The sequence below is a fragment of the Rhea pennata genome, unplaced genomic scaffold (genome assembly GCF_028389875.1).
Source record: "Rhea pennata isolate bPtePen1 unplaced genomic scaffold, bPtePen1.pri scaffold_40, whole genome shotgun sequence".
In the NCBI taxonomy this organism is placed as follows: Eukaryota; Metazoa; Chordata; class Aves; order Rheiformes; family Rheidae; genus Rhea; species Rhea pennata.
Window position 1 is genome coordinate 1,337,081 of NW_026907681.1, and position 22,770 is coordinate 1,359,850.

Sequence of the window (22,770 nt, forward strand, 5' to 3'; positions counted from 1 at the left end):
GCGCAGTCCCCGCGCGCGCCTCCCCGCAGCCCTGCCCGGGAGGGAGCTGCGCCGCGCTGGCCCCGTCTGGGCAGCAGGCGCGGGGCAAGGAGGGAGCTTGGGCAGCTCCCCGGCGCGCGCTGGGGCAGCGATGCCTCGCAGAGGCCGTCGGCCGGGCCTGGAGCTGGGTGGCAGCGTGCGGGTCACCGCCGACGGGCGGGTGACGGCGCTGGGAGCCGCCTGTCACAGCCGACGGGCGGGTGACGGCGCTGGAGCCGGTTGTGACGCCCCGCTGGCGGCAGAAGGTCACCCGTGCCTCACAAAGGCTGGGGCTCAGTGCGCGAGTCTGCGCGGTGCTGGCTTGTCCTCCTCCCTGCTGGGCATGGGCGTCTTCTGCCGGGGCACCATGGGGAGCCCAGGGCGCGTGACGACGCCTCGTGCTTGGGAGCCGAGGTCGAAGCAGTGCTCGGAGCTGGGGGAATTAGCGGCTTACGTCCCCGACCTGCTTTTGTCTGAGGACTTGAAGCAGGAGAGCCGCTGCGTGGAGAACTTCCACGGCGTGCTCCTCTTCGCGGATGTGTCCGGTGGGTCAGCGAGCCAAGCCGCGGGGACGTGGCGGGCCTCCCGGGGTGCTGCTCATCCCGCCTGTGCTGGAGAAGGGCTCGGGGGAGACCTCCTGGCTGCTGAGGGCTTCCGCCTCGGGCGAGCGGCGCTGAGACGGAGCGGCGGCCGCGGCACGGGCATCTCGCCCGCCGGCAGCGGCACCGTGGCGTGCTTGCGGCCGCCCGCCCGCCGAGAGCGGTGCGCGTAGGACGCCGTGAGGCCCCGGGGCAGCAGCCTGGGGCTGAGCCGCTGCGCGCAGAGCTCTCCCTGGAGCTTTGGTGCCGTGCGAGCGGGGCCGGGCCTCCTCCCGCCTCCCTGGCCCCGCGGGCGGCCTGGCCGCGGGCAGGAGGCGAGGCGGCGGCGGGATGTGCCGGAGGGCCCCAGCCGGCTGCAGCCGCCGGGCGTAACGTGCCGGCGTGGGAAGGGGCGAGCGGGCGCTGCGCGAGCGCGAGGAGGCGCGGGAGGGTTCAGGCGGCCGCGCTCGCTGCCGGAGGCCGTCCTGCGTCCTCCCGGCCGCGCGTCTCTCGGCCGGGGAAGCTGCCGGGGCCGCCGGCCGTGTCGACGCTGCCTGATGCCTTTGCGCCCGCGTGTCCCCGTCGCAGGTTTCACTGCTCTGACGGAGAAGTTCAGTCAGAGCATCAACCTGGACCAGGGCGCGGATGAGGTGGCGCAGACCCTCAACCGGTACATGGGGGACATCCTGGAGGGTAAGTGCCGCCCCGCAGGGGCGCGTGGCGCCGGGCCGCGAGAGCGGAGCGCGGCCGGGCAGCCTGCCGCTGCCTCCTTGCGCCAGGCCCAGGTGCAGCGCTGCTTCTGCTTTCTTTTGTGCGCAGAGCTGCTGGCTTTTGGAGGGGACGTCCTCAAGTTCGCAGGTCTGTCCGCGAGGGAGAGCCGCGGCCTGGGGCGCTGCAGCTGCCGGGGAGCGCTGGAGACAGGGGAGATGGAGGCGGGAGGCGGCCGAGCGCGGAGGGGGGGCGGCGTGCTCAGCCCGGTGCTCGGGGGAGCCGCCGTGCGGGGCGCCAAGCCGGGAGCTGCAGCGGGGCGGCGATGTGGCGCGGGGGTCGGGCAGCGCGGGAGCTCGGGGCGTGGGGCAGCACGGGGGGAAGGAAGGGGCTTGAGAGAGGCCACGCGTCCGTGTGCCGGGTGGGACGGGCGGGGGGTGTCCGGGTTCCTGCAGCCCCCTGAGCCCCTTCTGCGCTGCCAGCGTGGCCGCTGTGGCGGCCGGCCCGCGCGCGGGGAAGGTGGCCCTGTACCCAGGGTGTGGCAGGCGGGGAGGGGAGGGCGCCTCCGCGCCGAGGCGTTTCCCGCGGCACGCCTGCCGGTTCCCGCCGCCCCCGCGGGCGGGCGCGGGTCCGGGGGCGCCCGGTCTCACGGGAGCCGTCCTCACGCCCCCGCTTTCCCCAGGGGACGCCGTGCTGGTGCTGTGGCGCGTTCGGCAGACGCAGCTGCGGGACACCGTCGGCCTGGTGCTGCAGTGCAGCCAGCAAATCCAGGCCAAGCACGGCACCCGCGACACGGACGTGGGCCTGAAGCTCCGCCTGAAGATAGGTACGGGCCGTGCCGCGCTCGCCGCGCCGCGGGCGGCCGCAGCTGCAGCCGCGGGGCCCCGGGCAGGGCCGGGGGGCTCTGCAGCCCCGGGCGGAGGGCGCGATCCGCGCGGGGCCCCGCGAGGCTCTTCTGCGCGGAAGGTGGCTGCGCGGTCGCACGCAGGCGGTTGCGCGCGGGGGAGGCGGCCGCCGGAGGGGGCTGCCCTGCGAGCACGCGGGCAGCAGCAGCCCTGCCGGCCCCTCAGCAGACAGCCCGGGCAGGGCCCTGTGTCCGCAGGGCCCCGCTTAGGCCCCGCGGCCCGTCCCTGGTCGGTCTCGAACGCCTCGAGACAGAGGCCTCCGCTCGCCGCGGTCGGACGAGGAGCCCGTGCGCAGGGCCGAGCTCCGGGCTCGGAGCTGCGGGGGCTGCGCGGGCAGCAGCGCGCTCTGCCGCAGCCGTGCTTGTGTCTCGCCAGGCATCTCTGCAGGGCACATGTCCTTTCTGATGGTCGGAGACAAACAGGAGCAGCGCTTCCTGATCGTCGGCCAGGCCGTGGGGGACGTTTGGCAGGCCCAAAACCTCGCCAGCGCCGGCGACGTCATCCTGTCCGCCGGCTGCTGGGAGCTCTGCAACCAGAGCAGGGTCAAGGCCAAGTGCCTCAAAGGCCAGAAGGCTGCTGTGAAGGTGAGCAGGACGGCGTCTGGAGCGCCGCTGAGGAGCCGGCCGTGGGCGTGAGGGGGAAGGAGGGAGAGGGCTGCGGAGGTGAACGTGGAGGGAGCTGCAGGGGTTGGCGCAGGTGGGGAGCTGCAGCTGCGGGCCTGCCGTGCGAGGGCTGGCTCTGGAGTCCGCTTGCTGGCTTGGAGGAGGGGGCGGTGGGCCGTGGGAGGGTTTGGCTCGGCGGGCGACGGCTTCCGTGGGCCGTGGAGCTGTTGCGGAGCCCCGTTTGTTCGGGGGGCCTCTAGGTTACAGGCGTGGAACAGATGTCTCTCTCCGAGCGGGAAGACATCTCCTCCAAGGTCGCCCGAGCCCGGCTGAGCTCCTGCTCCCCTCAGCAGCCAGGTGAGCCCCACGCTCCTGCCGCTCTGCGGCTGCCCAGGCGGGTCGGGGCTTCGGCAGGGCGCAGCGGGGAGCAACGCCCTGCGCCCTCTCCCGCTCGCGCTGCAGCGTCCGTGGCCGCGCTGAGCTCCGGCGCGGGGGCTCGCTGCCTCCTCCTCCCCCTTCGAGGGGGCTGCTCTGGCCGAGCGCGTGCAAGAGGAACCGGCGTGCGGGTGGAGGAGCGCCCTTCTCGCGGAGCGCCAGCGGCAGCCCCTGCCGTGCGGTGCCCCCGGGGCAGCTCGGCCGTGCCCTGCCGTGCCGCCAGCGAGCGCCTGGCTCTTCCTTCCTTAGGCGTCCTGAGGACTGCCGTTACCCTGGCCCCTCGTCGTGCCCTGGGGAAGCTGCTGCGCAAGTACCTGCCAGCAACGGTGCTGAGGAAGGTATGGCCACGGCTGCCGGCGGCCGCGTCCTTGGCGGGCGGGAGGAGCCGCGCGCGGCCGAGCGGGAGCTCGCGAGAGAGCGGACGTGCCGAGACGGGGCAGCCTCGGGCGAGGAGCTGGGGCAGCCGGCAAGGCGCGCTGCCCGCGTCAGGAGCCTGCCCGCCGTGTGCTCGTGCGGGGAGAGGGGCGGGCGGTGGGGGGCGGGTTTCCCTCTGCCCTTTGCAGGGGGTTGTTCGGGCGTGGGGGATGAGAGAGCCCCCCGCAGAGTCGTGCTCCTGTCTGCCAGCTCGACGACGGACAGCCCCTGGAGTACTTGTCTGAGCTGCGGCCGGTCACCTGCCTCTTCGTCAAGCTGCAGTTTGCTGCCCGCGTCAACCTGACGCACATCTTCAAGGCCATCCAGGACAGCAGCGTGCTGATGTCGGAGATCCTCCGTCCGCACAAGGGCGAGATCAACAAAATCTCCATGTTCGACAAAGTGAGCGTGGGGGCGCGGGGCACCGCGCAACGGGTGGGCAGCAAGGGAGAGGGGAGCGTGTCCGTGCGCTGGGCAGTGGGGAAAGGAGACGCAGCCCTGGCTCGGCGGAGGGACGAGCGGCCTGCGGCCTGGGGCTGCCGCGCAGCTCTGCCGGCCTCGCGGGAGGCCGGGGTGTCCCGGCGCGAGCCGTGTGCCGCCGGCGTTGTAACGGGGCATGCTGCCTGTGTCCTCTGCAGGGCTGCACGTTCCTGTGTGTGTTCGGACTGCCCGGACAGAAGGTGCCCTGCGAAAGCGTTCACGCCTTGGAAAGCGCCGTTAAAATCTCCAGGGCGTGCTTGTCGAGGCCGCGGAAAATCGAGTGAGTGGGGAGGCATGCTGCGCGGGCCGTCGCCGGGGTGGCGGGGGTGGTTTGCCAGAGAGAGGTGCCCTCTCGCTCGGCCCGCTCGGTGGCGGGGAGGAAGGAGGCAGAGCCCTGAGCGGCGGCAGCTGCCCGCGGGGCTTCACCGGCCACGGCCGGGGCGGTTTCTCCAGCGCGCCCAGGCCAGCGGGGGCCCCGGCAGGAGCCCTCGGAGGGCGGCATCAGGAGGGCACGAGGCCCGGGAGCTGCCGGGCCCGAGGGGGAGGGTTGGGCCCTGCCTGGCTGCTCCGCGCAGCCCGTTCCCGCTGCGGGCTCACGCTCGCGAGCTCCGCACGCCCGCAGGGTTTGGGCTGCCGGGGGGCTGGCGGGGCGAGGGGCGAGGGGGTGGCGGCGGGCGGGCAGGCGGGGCTGCGCGCGGGCGCTGCTGACCGCCCGCCGCTCTCCGTGCGCGGCAGGGCGGTCTCCGTCGGGGTCACCAGTGGCACCGTGTTCTGCGGAGTCGTCGGCCATCGCATGAGGCACGAATACACAGGTACGGCACGGGTGTGCGAGGAGCGGGCGTCTGGGCCGGGTCTCTCTGACCAGAGCCGTGCGCCGAGGGCAGAGGCGGGGCGGCGGGGAACAGGCCGCTGCCCGTGCGCGCCGGGCTCGGCCGAGGGCTCGGCCCGCGGCCCGCGGGGAACGGCCGGGGCGGAGCGGGTGCCGCCGCGGGGCAGGGCCAGGGGCTCCGAGCCGTGTTGGCTCGCGAGGGTCTGGGGCTCGCCCGAGCTGCAGGCGACGCAGCCGTCGGCCTCGGAGGGTGCGGCGGGCCGCTCGCAGAGGCGCGTGAGCGTGTGCTCTCTCTGTCTGCGGCAGTCATGGGCCAGAAGGTGAATTTGGCAGCTCGGCTGATGGAGCACTACCCCGGGGTAGTGTCGTGTGACGCCGCAACCTACGCCGCCTCCCGGCTGCCCCGCTCCTACTTCAGGGAGCTGCCGGAGGCCAAGATGAAAGGGGTTGTCGATCCTGGCACCGTCTACCAGTACCTGGGGATCTCGGAGAAGCCGTGAGTGTGCTCGTTGAGCAGGGTTGCTTGGCTGGGGCCCTGCGGCCTGGTGGCCGCACTCGGGGTCCGGTCAGGGTCGGCAGAGAGCAGCCGCTGCCCTGGCCGGGCTTTGGCGGTCTCCCGGGACGGCCTTTGCAAGGCCGACTTTGCCGTCCCCCGGGAACTTCGGGAGAGGTTCCGTTGCAGGGCTCAGCCTCCGCAAACTGCTCCCCGGGAGCAAAGCCCGGGAGCGCGACTCTGCGTCCTCCAGCTTCTGCCTCCCTGCCTGACTCTCGTGTTTCTCTCCCCCTGCTAGGGTACTTGGCATGGGTGTCCCGAAGGCGAGGTCCGAGTATTCCCCGTTGCTCGGTAGGTGGAGACCGCCTTGGTCTCCTGGAAGCCCGTTTCTTGCCCTCGGTACCTGTTAGCGCTGCGCCGGGAACGGAGCAGCTTCGTGCTCTGGGGCGGCGCTGCCTGCAGTGGCCGTAAGGGGTTGGTGCAGAGCTCGGCTCCTGGCTGGTGCCGGCATTTGGGGCTGGGCCACAGCTGGGGCCGGGAATCGGGATGAAGCGGCGGCTGCTTGCTGCCGTGCTCTGTGGGTTGCACGGAGGGAGCTTCCAAGTGGGAGGGAGGAGCGCTGGGTGGGGGCGGGCTTGTCGATGGGGTGGAGGGAAGGCGACTTGGCGGCGAGAGGGAAGGGTGCGCAGGGTTCTTTGCTTTTCGGCTCGCTGCAAGAGCTTGCTTTCTGGTTTGCCTTCCCAGGTCGGGAGAAGGAGCTCGCCCTCTTTGAAAGCCACCTGAACGCCTATGTGGCTAGGAAAGAAAGCCACATCCTGGCGTTTGAGGGCGCGATAGGCTCCGGGAAGAGCCACCTCCTTAGCGAGCTGGCCTGCTTAGGGCAGGCCGCTGGGCACAGGTGAGCGTTGCGGAGCAGTACCCGTGGGTGCCTTCCCCCGGCCAGCCCCTGATGTTCGTGGGGTGCTGGAGCCCCTCTGCCAGCGCGCCCGGCCCTCGCGCTGCAGCAGCCCCGAAAAGCCTTGTGGAGACGCTGCTCAGGGGCAGCAGCGCGCTGTTGTCCGAGGTGCCGAGGGCGGGAGAGCCGTCTTTGGGGCCGGGCACAAAGCAAAGTAGAGCCCATGCTGAGGGCTCGTTGTGCCGCTCCAGAGCAAAGAGAGAAAGCCAGGTGGCCTGCCGGGCAAATGGTGTTTGGGCGGCTCTCTGGATCTCACTGCCTTTTGCTTTTGCCTGGCAGGGTAGTGGCTGTGGAGCTGACGGAGCTAAACCAGCGGCAGGTCTTCTCGGCCGTGCACATGGTGCTGGCCATGGCCATGGGCCTCCAGGCCTGTAAATCCTGCAGTGCCAGACAGCTCGTCCTGCAGGAAAAGCTCCGAGGGCTCATGGAAGAGAGCAGCTACTGCCTGCTCAATGTGCCCTTCCTGGTTAAGGTGAGAGGGGGAGCCGTGCCTGGCGCCGGCGAAGACTCACTTGTGCGCTGCCCTGTGGCCGCTCTGGTGGGGAGTGGGCTTAGCTGGCTGGTGGGGAGAGCAGGGGGGCAGCACAGGCTTCTGTTTGTGGGCACAGCGGGGGGCTGCCTGTTGGGGGTGAGTCCCGGTGGCAGGCTGCTGCAGGCAGCTCCTGGGGTCTTGCACAGTGGCCTGGAAAGGGCATCGCGGAGAGGCTTTGAGCACCAGCTCGTGGGCCCCGTCTGAGCTTGCTGCTGCGTGAGCGGTCTGCTCCGTGGCGAGGGAACAAGCTCTTCCCCCTCCCCACCCCAAACGCCTCCCTCCCATACCCCAACAGCTCTGCCGCAGACCCCCAGCAGAGGAGCCCTGTTCGAGGCTCAGGGTGACATCCACGCTGTCTCCCCCGCCCGCGGCACTGTGTGGGGGAGAGGCGTAAGGTGCTGAGGGCAGCTGAGGCGTTTGGCTCAGTTGGACTTGTGTGGTGGGCAGGTGTGCTGAAACGCCCTAAAACGCTCTTTCTCTGTGCCTGTGCTTTTCTGGCCAGTTCCCACTGTCGGAGCAGGTGTCCAAGATGAGCGGTGCTCAGAGGACAGTGGAGTTGGAGTCGATCTTCAAGAAAGTGCTGCAGAAGGTGAGCAGTTCTCTGCGTCCTGGGTCGGAGGAGGAAAGCAGGCTGAGGGCTGTGCAGGAGAGCGGTGGGAGGTGTCGAGAGGACAGCGTACCGGAGCCCTTGCCCTTCAGAGGCTGGACTGCCCGTGCCGTGCCCCCTGGTTGCCGTCCCCCTGCCAAGTTGGAGGGCACGTGCGCCGGAGGAGGCGGAGGGATTGGTGTCTTTGTGCACCAGCTTGCGCGAGAGACCTTGAAGTCTCGGAGACAGGAAGAGCCGGGGAGATTCTGAGCGGGGGAGAGGAGAGGGACTTTGGAGCGCGCCGTGTCTGGAGAGAGGCCGGCCAAAGCTGCTGCCGCGCAAGGTGCTAGAGAACGGCTCCGACTCCCCCAGCCCAAACAAGCTGTTTGTTTCAGACCGTTGAAGAAGACGTTGCCCTGTTCATCATCGACAACGCGCAGTACATCGATCCTACCTCCTGGGCTGCGATGTCGCACGTGCTCAGGGACGTCCCGATCTTCCTGGTCGTGGGCTTTGCTCCCGGGCGCTGTGGAAGGGAGAGGCTTTGCAAAGCAGCTGCTGACATTGTGAAGCTGCAGCAAACGACTAATGTCCAGCTGGAAGAGCTGCAGCCTGCAGCTGTCGTGCAGAAAGCCTGCCACGACCTGGGAGTGGTCAGTGTGCCCCGGGACCTGGAGATGTAAGTGCCGGGCAGGGCCTCTGAGCTCTCCCCGACGGGTGGAGCCTCTGCCGAGGGCGGAAGGGAGCGGACGCCCAGGAAAGGATGCGGGCGGCTGCTCGGAGCACCGCCGCGTCTGTGACCATTGGCTAGCGGTTGTGAGCCGGGAGCGGGCAGCCGCCTGTGCTGGCGGACACGGAGCGTAGGTGGTGTCGGCCCGTCCGCGTCGCGCTGCCAGGCAGGGAGGCGGTGGTGCTGGGCCCTGGGGTGGCTGAGGTGTGGCAAGGCGCGGGGGGTGATTTGGAGGGGCCCAGGTTCTCGCTGGTGCCGGCGAGGACGGAGGCTGCTGGGGACAGGAAAGGAGGAGGCGGCTTGCTGCCGTGTGCCTTGGGCACTGTCCGCGAGCGCTTTCCTGCAGGTTGCAGCAACTGCTGCGTCTTCAGGGCAGCTCGGCTGGCAAAGGCCGTGGGAGTCGCGGCCCCTCGAAAAGGGAGGTGCAGCTGTGGCGAAGACGCTGGCCTCCGGCGCGTCCGTCCTGCGCCAGTCCCTGCTGGATCTGCTCCTTTGCAGGTTCCTGATGCAGAGAAGCTATGGGATCCCGTATTACTGCGAGGAGCTGCTGAGCTACCTTCGTCGGCACGACCTGCTCCTCTTCCAGCAGCAGCGGAAGCAGGAGAAAGCTGAAGCCAAGTGGGAGAATCTCTTCAGTAAGCACCTTTGTGGCTGGCTGCCTCGGTGCTGTGGTGCCTCTCCCACGGCCCTTTCTTGCCCTGGAGTTGCCCCGCGCCTTTGGCACGGTCGTGTGTTGCAGCAGCGCAGAGCGAGGTCTGGCCCGGGCGTGGGTTCCCGTGCCGCTGGCCGCTGGGACGGGCGGAGCAGAGGCTGGGGGTTTTGTTGGCTTTGAGAGGAGCAGCGGTGCTGCTGTGGCGGGAAGTGGTGGTCGAGGAGAAGAGGCGCTCCCTGGCGCTGAGCTAAGCCCCGGTGCGGCTGGGAAGGAGCATGGAGTGGGGGGTTACTGCGGAGCTGTGCCGGGAGTCGCATGGCCGCAGCGTTCCTCGTCCGCGGCTGGATTTGTGCTGCCGCCAGGTCCAGGAGCCGCCGGACGTGCTGGGGGGTGACTGCTCGAGGGTGGAGGACGGAGGGAGGGGAGGAGCAGCGACGTTTGCGAGTGGGAATTCGGGGCTCGCACGGTCTCTGCGGCTAATCGCTTCCTGCTGCTCTCTTGCTGCGCTCAGCTTCTGGGACGGAGGCTTCAGCAGCGGCCGCGTGCTGGCGTGCCGGGGCGGGGAAGGAGCGCAGGGTCTGCGCCGTGAGACCTGGCGTGGACCTGCAGAACACTGTGCTTCCCCCGACCCTGAAAGGTGAGGGGCCGAGCCCCGCCTGGGCGGCTGCTGGCCGCACCGGCCGTCTTTCCGGGGCCTCGCCTAGAGGGAGGCGGCGTGTCCGGCTGCTGCAGCTTCCCCTGCCAGCTCTGGGGCTCCGCTGGGAAGGGGGCCGTGGTCCCGCTGGAGCTCTCTGTTTCCAGGGGTGCTGCCTGGGAGGGTGTGAACGAGCGTCCCTGCCCTCTAGCCGTGTCCTTGCAGAGTGAAGCTGGTGATGCAGCCCTGCCCACGCCTTGGAGGAAGGGGGGTGGTGGGTCGTTCCCTGGAGCGTTTCTGCTTTTCCCGCTCCTTGCTTCCCGTGATTGCCGGAGGAGCAGGGCCACCTTGGAGACGTGTGCCCTGCCCAGCAGCTTTGGTGCCTGGGAAGCAAGGCTAAGGCCTGCCGCCTTGAGCGTTGCAGCTAACGCAGCCTCTGCAGCCTCGGCCTTGGCCGGGGCCGAGAGAGAGACCTGTGCCTTGTTTTTTCGGCAGGGATTGCGCTGGCTGAGCTGGACAGCATGAAGCCCTCCGAGCGGATGGTGTTGAAGTGCGCAGCCATCATCGGGCGGACGTTCACCCCCGAGCTGCTCTTCCACATCCTTCCCAGGTGGACCAGGACCAAGATGTACAAGACCTTGGATGTCCTGGTGAAGGGCAACTGCCTGAAGTGGCTGAGTGCTGACGAGGTGGCAGAGGACGGCAGCGTTGCCACCAAGGGATCCTCCAGCTCTCTGCAGGAAGCGAGCGGTAAGTGTTGCTAAGGCGTCCCCGGGAGCGTGGTGGGAGGCTGGGCGCGTCTCGCCGAGCGGGAGGAAGGAGCTGCCCGTGGCTTGCTCCTGCTGCCGGCAGCACGGGCGGCTTCTTCGCGTGCGGGCTGTGGCGGCCCTGAGGTGCGCCCGGCGCCAGCTCCGGCTGCTGCAAAGCCCCGTTGCCTTTCAGATGCCCCGAAGGGGTCCGCGGGCGAGAGCGAGACCGCGAGGCTGCGGCGCGGCATCCTGGCCTTCTGCGCCCCGCTGCTGCGGGAGGCTGCCTACGAGCTGTGGCCCAAGGCGCAGAGGGTGGCCATGCACGGCCAGTGCGCGGCCTTCCTGGAGAGGCGGGCGCACAAGTGCCGGTGCTGCGGCGGGGGGGACTTTGTGCCCTTCCACCGCTTGGCCGTCAGCAGCAGCAGCAGCAGCCAGGAGGGAGAGAGCTGCGACGGCACCGCCAGCGAGCGCTGCTCGCCCCGCCGGGAGGCCTCCTTGGCGGCAGAGGAGGAGCTGAAGAGGGCCGCGCTCCGCACCGCTCCAGGTATGCTCTGTGCTGTGCTCCGGGGCCCGGGCCCTGCCCGCCGCGGTGGCCCAGCGAGCAGACGCGCTCCTCCGTGCGAAGCCCCGTCCGCAGAAGCGTTTCCCCGAAGCCTCGGGATGCTTCTGGCGCAGGGCGGACGCTTCCCCAAGACTAGCTTAGCCCTGCGCCGAGCGCAGCGGCCCACCCAGAGCCGCGCTGCAGACACAGCGTGGAGCCTCTGTCCCCTCGAGCGCCCTCCTGCCTCTGCCTGGAGCTCCGGGAGCCGGGGGCGCAGCTCCCAGCCCCGCAGGCCGAGGGGCGTCTCCGCGTGGGTCTGCTCCACCTGCCCAAACCTAGCAGCCCTGCAGTGAGGGCAGGTCTCAGGGGAAGGGGCCAGCAAGAGAGCTGCTGCCAGTGCCTTGACCCCCCTCCCCTCCCCTCCTCATCCCTCCGCTCCCGTGCTCTTACTGATGCAGCCTGCCCGCAAGGTGCAGCTCTTCCCCCTGGTGAGGTGAGCGGGGGTTAACTTGTGCTTTGTTTGCAGATGCCGCAAAAGGTGCGGAGGAAGAGGAGAGCTGCACGGAGGAGACCTCTGGGTGAGGAGAGGGGGTTTTGAGTATTGTGGGGAGTCTGCGGGCTGAGGGTGCGCAGAGGGGGCGAGCGGAGTTGCCAGCATGGCCTGGCGGCTGTGAGCGTACCCGGGGAAGAGCCGGCCTGTTGGGTGGGAGGTGGTCTGCGCTGGCCCCGGAGAGGAGCATCCTTGCGGAAGCCAGAGGGATCACCGTGGTGATGGTGGCGCTCGGGTGGAGCCGTTGTGGTCGTGTAGCTGTGAGAGAGCAGTGCTGCGAGCTGGGCAGGGGCAGAGCAGCTGCTGGGAGCAGGGTGGCTGGTGGAAGGTGCGCGGTGCAGGGCCGGACGTTGCTGCAGAGGAAGAAGAGGCGCCGTGCCCCAAAGCCCTGTGTTAGGAGTAGCACAGGCTTTGCTTGGAGCCGGGCGAGAGCGCGGCTGCTGCCGCGTGGGGCAGCGAGAATAACTGGGCAGCGCTCTCCACGCCTGGGGAGGCTGTGAAACGCAGCGCAGCCGCACGAGGCAGCCGTGCACGCGGCCGTGTGCCGCGCTGGAGCGCGGTGTTAGTGCGGGCGGCCAGGGCAGTGCGGGGGTGCTAGCGTGTCTCTTCTTTCTCCGTGCCCTCGTCTCGGCGTAGGGAGGCAGAGCGGTTTCTGGCGCAGGCGGAACGGGTGCCTGCGGTGCCCGGCCAGAGCAGAGGGCCGCCCGGGGCCGCGCGCTCCTGCGAGTGCAAGGCCGTCGTGGAGCTGGTGCTCGTGCCCCTGGCTCACCACCACACGGCAATGGGCAACGATGCCAGAGCCCTCTACTACCTGCTGGAGAGCGCGGCTGCCTGCTTGCACGTCTCCGACAACTACCTGGTGAGTTGTCCTGCGTGCCAGAGGCCACTGCACGTGGAGGCCTCTCGGTGGCCTTGCCCAGGGCAAGCCCATTTCCCCCCTGCACTAGGACCGGCCTCTGTGGGCCCTTGGGGGCAAAGGGCTGGGGTCGGAGCCGGGGTTTTCCTCCTGCTTGCCTGTCCCGGGGCAAGAGCCGCGGGGCAGGGGAGTGGGACCTTCGCGCGAGGTGCCCAGCAGGGAGGCGGTGCGGAGGAGCGCTCGTGCCCGCGGCGTGCGCTGGGGTGGCATCGGCAGGGGCAGGGGCACGGCCTCCGCGGGGAGCTGTGCAGGCGGGTGGGAGTGCTGGGGCTGGAGGCGGGCTCCGCAGCGCCGCTCACCCGCTCTCCGTGCGCTTGCTCCAAGGCCTTCACGAGCCTGCGCAAAGCAGAGGCCCTGAGGAGCTCGGCGGCTCAGAAAGCCTCAGTGCCGGCCTGCTTTGAAGAAGCCACCTTCCTGAGCCTGCAAGGGGAGGTAAAGCGGCAGGGCGGCCGCGAGGGCTCTCGAGGCGGGAGGAGCGGGATGCCGCGGTGGCGCGGGGCAGCCGGCGGGGGTGGCAGGGGGGACACCTCTGGCACTTTGAGGCCCGGCCGCAGTGAGCAGCCCTGCCTGCGACCGCCGTGTCCTCCGGCCCCAGCCGGTCGAGGCCCTCGGCCTCGCGTCGGGCAGGGGTGGGAAATGTGGTGGGAGCTCAGTCGGAGCCCTCGGGCACCGCCTGAAGAAGCCTTCTCCTGGGCAGGTGTGCTACAACGTGGGATGCGTGGAGCTGGCCAAGACGACCCTCAGGAAGGCGCTGAGCCTGCTGGGCCGGAAATTCCCGGGCATTTCAGCTGGAGCCTTCTTTCAGCTCCTGCTGGAGCAGTCGGCGCACGCCTCTCACCAGAAGAGCAGAGGCTCCTGCCCTCCCGCAGAGGCAGGGTAAGGAGCTGAGGGGGAAGAGAAGGGCAGAAAGAGCCCTTTCCTTGCTGGTGCTGAGCCCCTCGGCCACCAGCTGCCTAGGCTTAGGGCTAGAGTCAGGTCCTGGCGAGGGCGACGCTGCGCAGGGCGCTGGGGGCTGCTGTCGGGGGAGGCGGGCTGTGTCATCTCGAGGGGGACGGCGTGGGTGAGAGCAGAGGGGTGTTAGCGGGGAGCACAGGCTGCAGAGGGAAAGGGAGTGTGCAGGAGGGAGCAGGCGGTGGGCCCGGGGGGAAGCGGAGGCGAGGGGCGGGGAGGAGGGAGCTCAGGGCTCACAGCTGGGTGCCAGCCTGCCGCACAGCACCCCTTCTGCTGCCGGTGCCCGGCTTTGCTGGGCGGCGCGGGCTGTAGTGCCGTCGCGTCCTTGTGAGCAGTCACCTTTCCCCGTGGTGCTTCTCGGTGCTCCTGCATCCGCCCCTGCAGCCCTGCCCGCCCCAGCCGCCTCGTGGGCCCCGCGCCTCCCCGGCCCTGCTGGACTCGGCCCCGCGCGGCTCGCGGCTGCGGCTCAGCAGTTTCTCTTGCGTGGCAGGACGGAGAGGCTGCCCTGGCTGTTCCAGCAGAGCCGCTGCCTTTCCTTGCTGCGGCAGCTCTTCAGCCTGGAGAACACTTCCAGCGGCCGGAGGCTCTCGCTCCTCGCAGCGCTCATGAGGGTCAACGCGGCCGAGGAGTCCGAGGACGCGAGTCACGTGAGTGCCTTCTCCGCGCCGCAGCAGCCGCAGCAGGCGGCCGCGCGTCCGACACGGCTCCTTTCCCCCGGCCCGGCAAGAGCAGCCGCAGGGTCTGCCCCGGCAAGGAGAGGCCAAACAGGATGGGGATGTCCCCGTCCCGGGACTTCTCTCTGCGAGCTCCCAGGAGACGGGGCTTGCTGTTCTTCTGGGCTGCTCCTCTCATTGGATTTGTGTCGTGACTGTCACCCTTGGGCAGGCTGTGGCTGTGGGAGGCGTGCGAGTGAAAGAGAAGAGCGAAAGTGGCGGTGGGGTTTGTGGCCCTCTAGGCCCGAGAGTCACCCTGGCGAGATCCAGTCTTGTGCATTCTGCTGTCTGGACCTTTCTAGATCCTCGCGTCCTACCTGGAATATGTGCAGTGCTGCCAGGAGCTGGGCCGCCAGGAGGAGCGGCTGGAGAGCGGGCGGGCGGGCGGCCGTCCAGCTTAGCTCCGGCGTCGAGCCCTTTGGAGGAGGAGGGGCGTTAACCGCAGCAGAACTGGCCCAGGCCCTGTCCCGTCTGCACCTCAGCCTGGGAAATCTGCCCCTCTCTGTCGACGTTGGTAGGTGCTGCCCCGGCTCCCTGGGAGAGGAGATCTCTGCGGAGAGAGCCTCTGCGAGTCGGCTTTATTCACTCATTCATTTATTTCCCTCTGCAGTGCACGGAGCTGGAGAAGCCTGACCTGGACCGGGAGCTTCCAGGCACGCTCTTCACGGCGCTCTTTCTCCAGATGAGGTAATGCTGCCGCTGGGCACGGTGCGGTGTCGGGGGGCCACCGGAGATCCTTTGGGCCAGGGTCACGGGAGCCTTTCCCCGGAGACTTGTTGCCAAAAGATGAGTGGGTGAAAAGAAGAGCGATGGGAACTCCCCTGGAGGTTCTCCAGGAGGAGCACAGAAGGGGGAGAGACGGGTGAGGAGAAGCGGGGTGGGACGCGTGCCAGGGTGCGGAGTTGAATCCCACCGCGCGGAGCTGCTCCCTGGGGCTCACTGCGTGCCTCCCCAGGTGCCCGGAGCGTGCAGGAGCGCTCTCCAGGCTGGAGAAGCAGCTGGCTGGAGAGCCCGGGATCGCCGGGCAGGCGTGCTGCTCCTCCTGCTGCCGGGACCTCGCAGCGCGTGGAGGGGGCCGGGGCCGGGGGGCGGTCCCGCCGCGCACAGCTGCCGCTGATTGGCTGCGGGGGCGGGGCGGAGCGCGGGGATTGGTCCGGGCGTGGAGGAAGTGACGACTGGGCGGGGCGGGGCCGGCGCCGGGTTCAAAGGGCGGCGGCGGTTGGCGGCGGCGGTTTGCGGCGCCGCCATGGAGGTGCTGACGTTCCGGCGCTGCAGCCCCGCCGACATCGCTACCTGCCTCCGCGGCCACGTCCGGGCCGGCTCCGAAGCCCGCAGCCTGGCCAAGGGCGACCTGTTCCCCAGCCCGAAGGTGCGGCGGGGCGCGGCGGGCGCTGAGGCGACGCGCGGGCTTTGGCCCCCCGCGGCGCGGGCGGGCGGGGGGGGCCGGTGCCCCGCAGCTGTCAGAGCGCGCGGTGCCGCCGCTCATGTTGCGGAGCGCGGCGGAGCGGTGCCGCGCGGCTCCCTCGCCTCGGGGCGGTAGCGGCGGGGCTGCTTTTCCAGGCGGCCCGGGAGCCCTGCGCGGTGCGGGTGACACGCTGGTTTGTGTCTTTGCTTTCGCAGCCTGAAGTCTTGCACGTGATTTTCATGAGAATCCTGCAGAAGGTGTACGGGATCTGCCTGGAGCATTTCTACATGGTTTGCGTGCAATGTGGTGGCTCACGTACAGTGGAACGTGTGGGGCAGATAATAAATGTTGGCTGTAGAGTTGAAATGTTGAAGCGTTGCTCTCCTTTGCGTGTCGTGAGGTCAGGAGGATGCCGCCAGGAAGGTACGGTTTTCCACGTGCTGACAGAGTGAGGAGGAGCTTGGAAATCCTGCCTGTGCTGCAGAAAGCCCGGAGTGTTGGAGGCACTGTGTAGCGTGGGGATTTGCTGTGTGCGTGTCCAGGGAAGTGGCTGCTGTGTGTGCGTAGGCAGGGATGCGAGTGCAGTATTGCGGCATAGTCCTTGCAGTAGGTCCTTTGCTAGAGACCTCTTTGAAGCAGGAGTATGATGTGTGTGCGGACTGTTGCTGTGGCACGGCTGACTGCACCTGAGAATCAAAGAAGATTCTGCCTGTTTTCTGGGAGTTTGGTTCAGGTCAAGGCGCCTCTCAAAAGAGTGGGGTTTGGGTGTGCTGCATCCGAGTTGCTCTTTTTTCTTAAATAAAAAAATCTTTGTTTTGATGGGTTTGTTCTTTGGGGCTGGTTTCTTCTAGGGGGTGGGGTGGGGTGAGGGTTCCTCCTCGCTTCCTGCCCTGTCCGGGCCTCTGCCTTTGGCCCCGGTGGGAGGAGGGTGCCAGCTCCGAGGGGCCGTGGGCGCCGTGGAGAAGGGCAGTGAACGCTGCCTGCGGAGCTCGGCCCGCTGCAGCCGTGCGTTTGCCGCGCAGCGTCCGAGGGCGGCTGTGGCTGGTGGCCTCGGCAAACGGATGCCGTGCTGAGGTGAGGCCAAGCGCATCTTGTAGCTCCGCCACGCGGGAAGTTATTCCTGGAAGCCCGTGGGAAATGGTAGTCTCGGGGCATTTGTGGATAGCACGTGCTCGTGGCAGCTCAGCTGTTCGTGCGCTGTCACGTTGATTGTCGTCGTCCTCTTACGGCGCGACCAGCCCAGAGCGGTGCTCGAGGCAGTCTGCTGGCAGAAGCGAGGGCAGCCTTTGGCGTCCGTTGAGCAGAGCTGTGAGTCAGCTCGCGGGCCAAAACGTAGCAGAGGAAGAGCTGGGACTCGTGGTGTTGTGGGGGGAGCCGAGCAGCTCCTCTTGCCAAGGGGTTCGTGTTTGTGCGACTCGGGCCTGAGCTCCGCCGCGAGAGGCGGCCTGCGTGCGGGGCGCCTGACGTGGCCGCAGCGCGCTGTCTCCTTAGGGTCGGCTGCGTTTCCTTGCCCTGAGAGGGAGAGGTTTTTAAGCTGAAATGTGCAGGCTTAGGGAGCAGTTCTGGCTTCTGGGTGGCACTGTCCGGGGAGCATTTTTCCAGCGGCCTTGTTTTGCAGCCTCTGGACAAATCCTAGGACGTGTCTCTCCAGGGTGAGTTTCTGTTACTTGGCAGTGACTATGTGGAGGTTTTCTTTCCTTCCTCCCTCCCTCTGTCTTCCTCCCTCCCTCCCTCCCTCCCTTTTTGTGTGTGTTTCTGGAGGGGAGGGTGTTTCATGCTTGGAATTTACTAGAGAGAAGATGCATGTCCCGCAGATGGAGCCTTAGCAGCTTGTGTTCCCCAGGGGTGCAAGACCATCAGGTGTGTCTTCAGTCTGTCTGAGTGATGTTCTGTTGTGGAGAAAACCTGCCTGTTTTCCTGGAAGTCTGCTGTGCCTGCGTATTCACTCTGCTCTCTTTCCTCTTTAGATGCCCGTCAACATTGACATCCTGTATCCCCAAATATTTGAAGGCTTTCTCCCTGTTTGTAACTTGTTTATTCACATGTAAGTACACAAGTTTGTATCTGTTCGGTTGTTACTTCTTCCAAGGCTTCAGTTCAGAGGGAATGGGGGGGGGGGGGGGATGAGGGCGGGTTGTTTTTTATTTTTTTTTTTTTTTGAGCACCTGTGAGCTGGTGGTGGCTGCAGCGCTCTCTGTGCTCTCTGGTTTGGAGCAAAATGAAATTTGCAGGCGAGCAAGAGGCAGCAAGGTTGTAATAGAAAAGAAAAACCTTGGCAGCTGTCTTTTGTCTAAATCGATGCGTTACCTTTACTGTGAGGACTAGGAGGCTGCGTTAGTGACTTGATTTAGAGGGTGGGGGAGTGAAAGGGCGGGTTGGAGCGCCTGGGGGTACCGCGAATGGCCAGAAGTTCATCATCATACCCAAAAAGGGGTTTGAAGCCCTTGTTAGGTGAACTTGCCCCCCGAATTCGAGATACCTTTGCTGCAGCGATGGGAGAGTTAAACACTAATCTGTGCAGGCGATCGTACTGTGTTAGTCTCCTGAGAGGACTTGTTGTTGTTGCGTGCTTACTGCACCTGGGCTCTGGGGTAAGAGGAGAAAATCTCTTTTGAGTGAGCGTCTATAGCACAAAAACTGCAATGGTCGCTACAGATAGATCTATGTTTTGCTTCCTTGCAGGGAGCGCTTTCTCCCGGTGTGCCGTGTTAATGACTTTGAGATTGCTGATGTTCTAAGTCCAAGTAAGCAAGTGCTTGTGATGCTGTCTGTCCTGTGTGGGAGTGTAGGGGGATTGGGGTGGTGGCACTTGACAGGCAGGCTGCTTTCCTGCCCGCTTGGCACTCGACTGCTAGTAGTTTGTCCATCAAGCTGTGGCACTCTTGAAACGGTGTGGGAATACGTGGCCGTGGAAAGTAGCCTGAACTCTGGAGTTCTCTCTGGATTCCTTAGGCAAATACCTCCGCAGGGAGCGGTTAGATGGTGAAAGCTGCTCTTCCGTCTCCGCGGTTCCCAGCTGCGGCGATTCTGCTGCGCCGCACAGCTTAGGACAGGCTGTTGTGAAGAACGCTTTCACTTCTGGGTCTGTCTTAGCTTGTGAGAGTGTTGCCCGTTACTGATGTTCCTGCTGGGGGGGCAGAGGAAGACAAGCCCTGTTTCTGCGATCCCTTGCCTCCTCTGTGAACTATGCTTGGCCCACCTTTTCCTAAGTGATTGCAATATGCATGGAGACCAAAACAGTGGTGACTTGCAATTCTAATTTCAGAAGCAAAGAGGACAGCTCGCTTCTTGAGTGGCATTCTCAACTTTATACATTTCCGAGAATCACGCCGTGGAGTCTACTTGGATTTACAGGCGAACTATGTAAGATTCGGGGCTGTGTTACTCCTGATGCTTGCTAAAACATAAGGAATGTTAACCTCAGTTTGAGAACATAGAGGTTGTACTTCTTAATTGCATGTTTTAGAAACACGCTGGGGTTTTCCTGTGGGTTTAGAGATGGTGTGTTTCAAGTGAAATACGTGATTAGCAGAGCTCAGAGAGAACCCAAAATGTAAACGGTGTTCCCCTAGAATAAAAACATCTCCACGTAATTAACTTGCAGAAATGAGCTGTGGAGAAACTGCAACAGCTGGAGACAGCAAATCAAGAGGCAGCAGTGAAGCTGGAGAAGCTGAAGTGAGTATAAGGAGTAGGAGCTGAGTTGCACTAACCTTCTTGGCTAGCTCTCCTGTTCCCAGTGCATGTGTGGGGTGTGCAACTGCGAACTTACTAGTTGAGCTTTGTGGTTTGATAGAGCAGACCGAGAACAACAGGCTTCTCTGCACCTGGTGTAGATAGTGGACAGCCCAACCGGTGCTCAGAAGTTTGGCCCCTCTACCTCCCTTCTGCTTGTCTGTGACAGCCGAGGTGGTAGTTCCTCTTGGACTAGTACTTGCTTTGAGTAATGGGTGTGGGCTTTGGTGTGTGTGTGACTAGCTTGCTGTGAAGGGCAGACGGTGTAGAGGCAGTAAGCTGAGACAGTAGTTAGCTTTGTTTCTCGACAGTGAAACATATCTTGCTTTCCTAGGAGAGTTTTCTTTCAAACTGTCCACCTTCTCTCCCTTACCCCATCACACGTTCTCAGCATGTGCACCTCCATGCTTTGTAGCTTGGTTCTCAAAGCGAAGTAATATTTTTGAGCTTTCCTCCAAGCCTGTTTAGCTTAGTCTGGGCAGACTCAGCTTCTCCACTGGCACTTGACTTTGCTGTTTAGCCTCTTTGGGAAGCAAGCCCGGAAGCATAAAGCAGTTTCTGTTGGGTTGTGCCCTGTTAGAGGAGGGGCTTGTCTGGTGAGAGGCCAGAAGAGCTGTTGTGAGCAAAGAATAAGACTTTGGGAGTGCCTGGTTGCTGTGAGAGGAAAACTGTATTTTGTAGCTCAGGGACTGTGATGGATCTTTAATTTGAAACCATCATTTTGATCGTCTAAGCTCTTAAGGATGAATTTTTTCTGGAGTGGTTGTTCTAGCCTCACTAATCTATCGATTTCACTAATAATGCTGAAACTGTCAATATCTCAGTGTGTGGTTGTGTTATTTATTTATTTACGTTTGCTTAGCACTGTTCCTGTAGAAGAGGAAGCAGAGTTCAGGCAGCTGTCTGATGACATTCAGGAATTGCAGCAACTGCTAAACCACGACTATCGTCGGAAAACGGTATGATCTCTTTACCCCTTTCTCTGGAATGCTGCTGTAGCTTCTGATCACAGGTGTTCCTTATTTTTGTGTTGGTTTTGTTTGTTTTGTCCCCTTCCCCTACTTTTGTGAAGGATAAAGAGGACTTTTCTGATTTAAAACAAAAAAGGTATTACAACACCACATTCTTTTTAATCCCTCCCCTTACCTCTTTGTTTACCCATAAGTGATGTGAAACATGCTTGGAATCAGAGCTAGGGTCTTTTCTTTTGAAATACATTGTTGTGGTGAATGGAGAGGCACCTCTTTTCTTGTTAAAAGGAACAGAATATGAAGGGTTTACTCAGAACTGAGGGTGAACTATGTTGGGAAATAGACTGAGGCCTAAGAAGGGTTACCCAAGGAAAGGCTCTTAAAAAAAAAAAAAAAAAAAAAAAAAGAAAAAAAAGCCAGGGTGGTGTTGGTAGGGAAGAGTGCTACTTTCCAGCAAGGGCAGCTTTCTTCTAGGTCTCGCAGGTAACCTCTTCTGTCACTTCAGAGAAATAAAAATCTGGTTAGTATTTTTTTTTTTTTTTTTTTGGAGGTGCTACTGTAAGCCGTCTGTCTGCTTTTAATATTAACCATGTTTCACCTTCTTATTACTGGAGAGCTGGTGTATTAATGTAGGCCTTCTCAAAGTAAAAACATGACCTCTGGCAAGGAAGATTGGGTGTGTAACAAACCACAAGGGCTGATGAGAACAGAGGAAGTAAAATGGCACCAGTATTTGCTGGTTGGGATGGAGCTGGGATGGCAAGTGAGACATGCAAGCATGCCGAAAAGGCTTTGGCGTGGTAGTACAGAGAAGGGTGCTGATAGCACTGCGTAGTACAGAGGTAGCTGTTTTGGCTCTTGGGAGCTATGGGCTGTGTTCTTGTTTTCTGCGCTGTCTGCCCACTCTGATGGAGAGAACCTTCCGAAGTTAGTGCCATCTGTCACCCCTACTCCAAGTCACCTACGGCTGCCTGCCTCCTCGATGCTCCCAGTGGCTTTTCAACAATGTTTTCCTTCCCTATATTTTAAGTTTCTACAGACTGCTATTTTATCTGCTAGTTGTGGCATTCCAAAGAAACTATCAGTGAGATTTAAATAGCAGTGAGGTGTACGACCTTAACTGTGGCTTGCATCTGGGAGGTTAGCTTAGTATAAGGTAGCTCTTCCCCTGAAAGAGTCTTAACCCACACTAGGGCAATTGTCTGTTCTGTTGACAGGTCTAAGCTGGAAGAGTAAAGGAGGTAGCAGTTGAAAAGATGTTCCTGTTGTAAGTTTGTTGCTTTGTTTCTTTTTTTGTTAGACAGCTTTGCAAGAAGTGATCTCACAAAAAAAGTCAGATATTGCAGAGAGGACCCGAAAATTGGTGAGTGTACCTTGATATAGGCTATAGTTTAAATTCCAGTTCAGCTAATTGATCATCTTTCTGCCTTTAAGATCAGGTTAGTCTTGGAGCTCGGTAACGTGATCGTTCAGGAGATGATTTTTAGCTTTTTAAAAACTGTTTCAGCTTTGCTTTTCCCACAGAAACTTTACTGCAACTAACTGGTGATTTTTTTTTTTTTTTTAGCCTTTACAGACTTCTCTGGTATACGCGTGCACAAACACACGTCTGTCGCCCGTTAGACTGCGCCTCTGCGTCCACTCTTGCCTATTTGGGGCCTATGGATTAGAGGCAAGATCACTTCTTGGTAATTTCACTTTTGATTCACACTCCACAGACAGGTCACACTGTAATGGTTATAAGATAGCCTGTTTAGCATGCTTAATGGAATTTTATCATGCTTTTCCCTTTTATTTCACCAGATCCAGCTGGTGTCGGATGAAGAAGCCAGCGTCTGGCACGTGGAGTTGCTGTGTGTTTTCATGCAAGCAGATACCTCCCTAGGCAAATGGCAGTGTTAGGCAAATGACAGGATTTTATTTGCACCTCCCTTTATTCTGGTCTGTATATACACTTTGGTATCAAAACACAAGTCATTTCCAAGAATACTTTGATAATGTGTAGGCAATACGTTTTATGTTAAAAGATTCCAGCTTCAGCGATATATGATACAAACCTTAAAATTCAGGAGGATTTTCTAGGTCTGTAAGGGGACAAACATGCAAAATGTTCCTAAACCAGTGGCGGTGTAGTGGGGTCCCACTGCAGGAGGACAGATGGCATCTTTTCACCGTTGCTGGTGTAAGAAAGGAAGAAAACAGGACCCGGTGGGATCCCAGGTTCCTGAAAGCCCTAAATGAGCAAAACGCTTCAGCCCGTGCTAATCCAGCGTGATTGAGGCCCGCTCCGCGCAGTCCTTAGGGTCGGGACCAAACCTACCTGCTGATGCCAGTTGTGGCGCATGAAGGATCTGGGTGCTCGTCTGCGCAGGGCAGGTGTTGGCATTGCCCCTCGCTGGCCTGCAAGGGGCTCGTGGGGCGCTCAGGAGAATCCGAGAAGTACCTGCTACAGGAATTAGACGCCTCTGGAATTTTAGCGACTGGTCAAAATCCTCATTTAGGCAATTAAATCGATTTTTGGATCCAACCGAGGGGCGTCTTTTTTTTCAACAGTTACAAAAATGCCAGATTATTTTTCCCCCAAAGTGTCAGTCTCTGCATTTAACTGCGACATGTGGATGCTTCTTCTTTATAGTTTCTCTGGGGAGAAAATTTGTTTCTTTCTTATTGAGCTGCCCAGGTTTAAGG

At 63.2% G+C, this 22,770-nt stretch overlaps 1 protein-coding gene and 1 pseudogene across 1 annotated transcript; both read left to right on the top strand.

The window, feature by feature from the left end:
* The first annotated feature begins 130 nt into the window (after positions 1-130).
* On the top strand, positions 131-14,662 carry LOC134154739 (adenylate cyclase type 10-like). Its single transcript, XM_062601414.1, has 27 exons — positions 131-563; positions 1,185-1,289; positions 1,416-1,454; positions 1,987-2,130; positions 2,585-2,793; positions 3,072-3,168; positions 3,496-3,584; positions 3,871-4,062; positions 4,299-4,420; positions 4,876-4,952; positions 5,276-5,465; positions 5,761-5,813; positions 6,207-6,360; positions 6,697-6,889; positions 7,452-7,538; positions 7,931-8,214; positions 8,764-8,900; positions 9,429-9,554; positions 10,047-10,301; positions 10,494-10,844; positions 11,368-11,419; positions 12,028-12,250; positions 12,632-12,739; positions 13,005-13,152; positions 13,643-13,905; positions 14,274-14,351; positions 14,582-14,662. The coding sequence occupies exons 1-27, from the start codon at positions 131-133 to the stop codon at positions 14,660-14,662; spliced, it is 4,290 nt and encodes a 1,429-aa protein (XP_062457398.1).
* A 555-nt stretch (positions 14,663-15,217) lies between these two features.
* Positions 15,218-21,984, top strand: LOC134154740 (kinetochore protein Nuf2-like; annotated as a pseudogene).
* Positions 21,985-22,770: the final 786 nt, after the last annotated feature.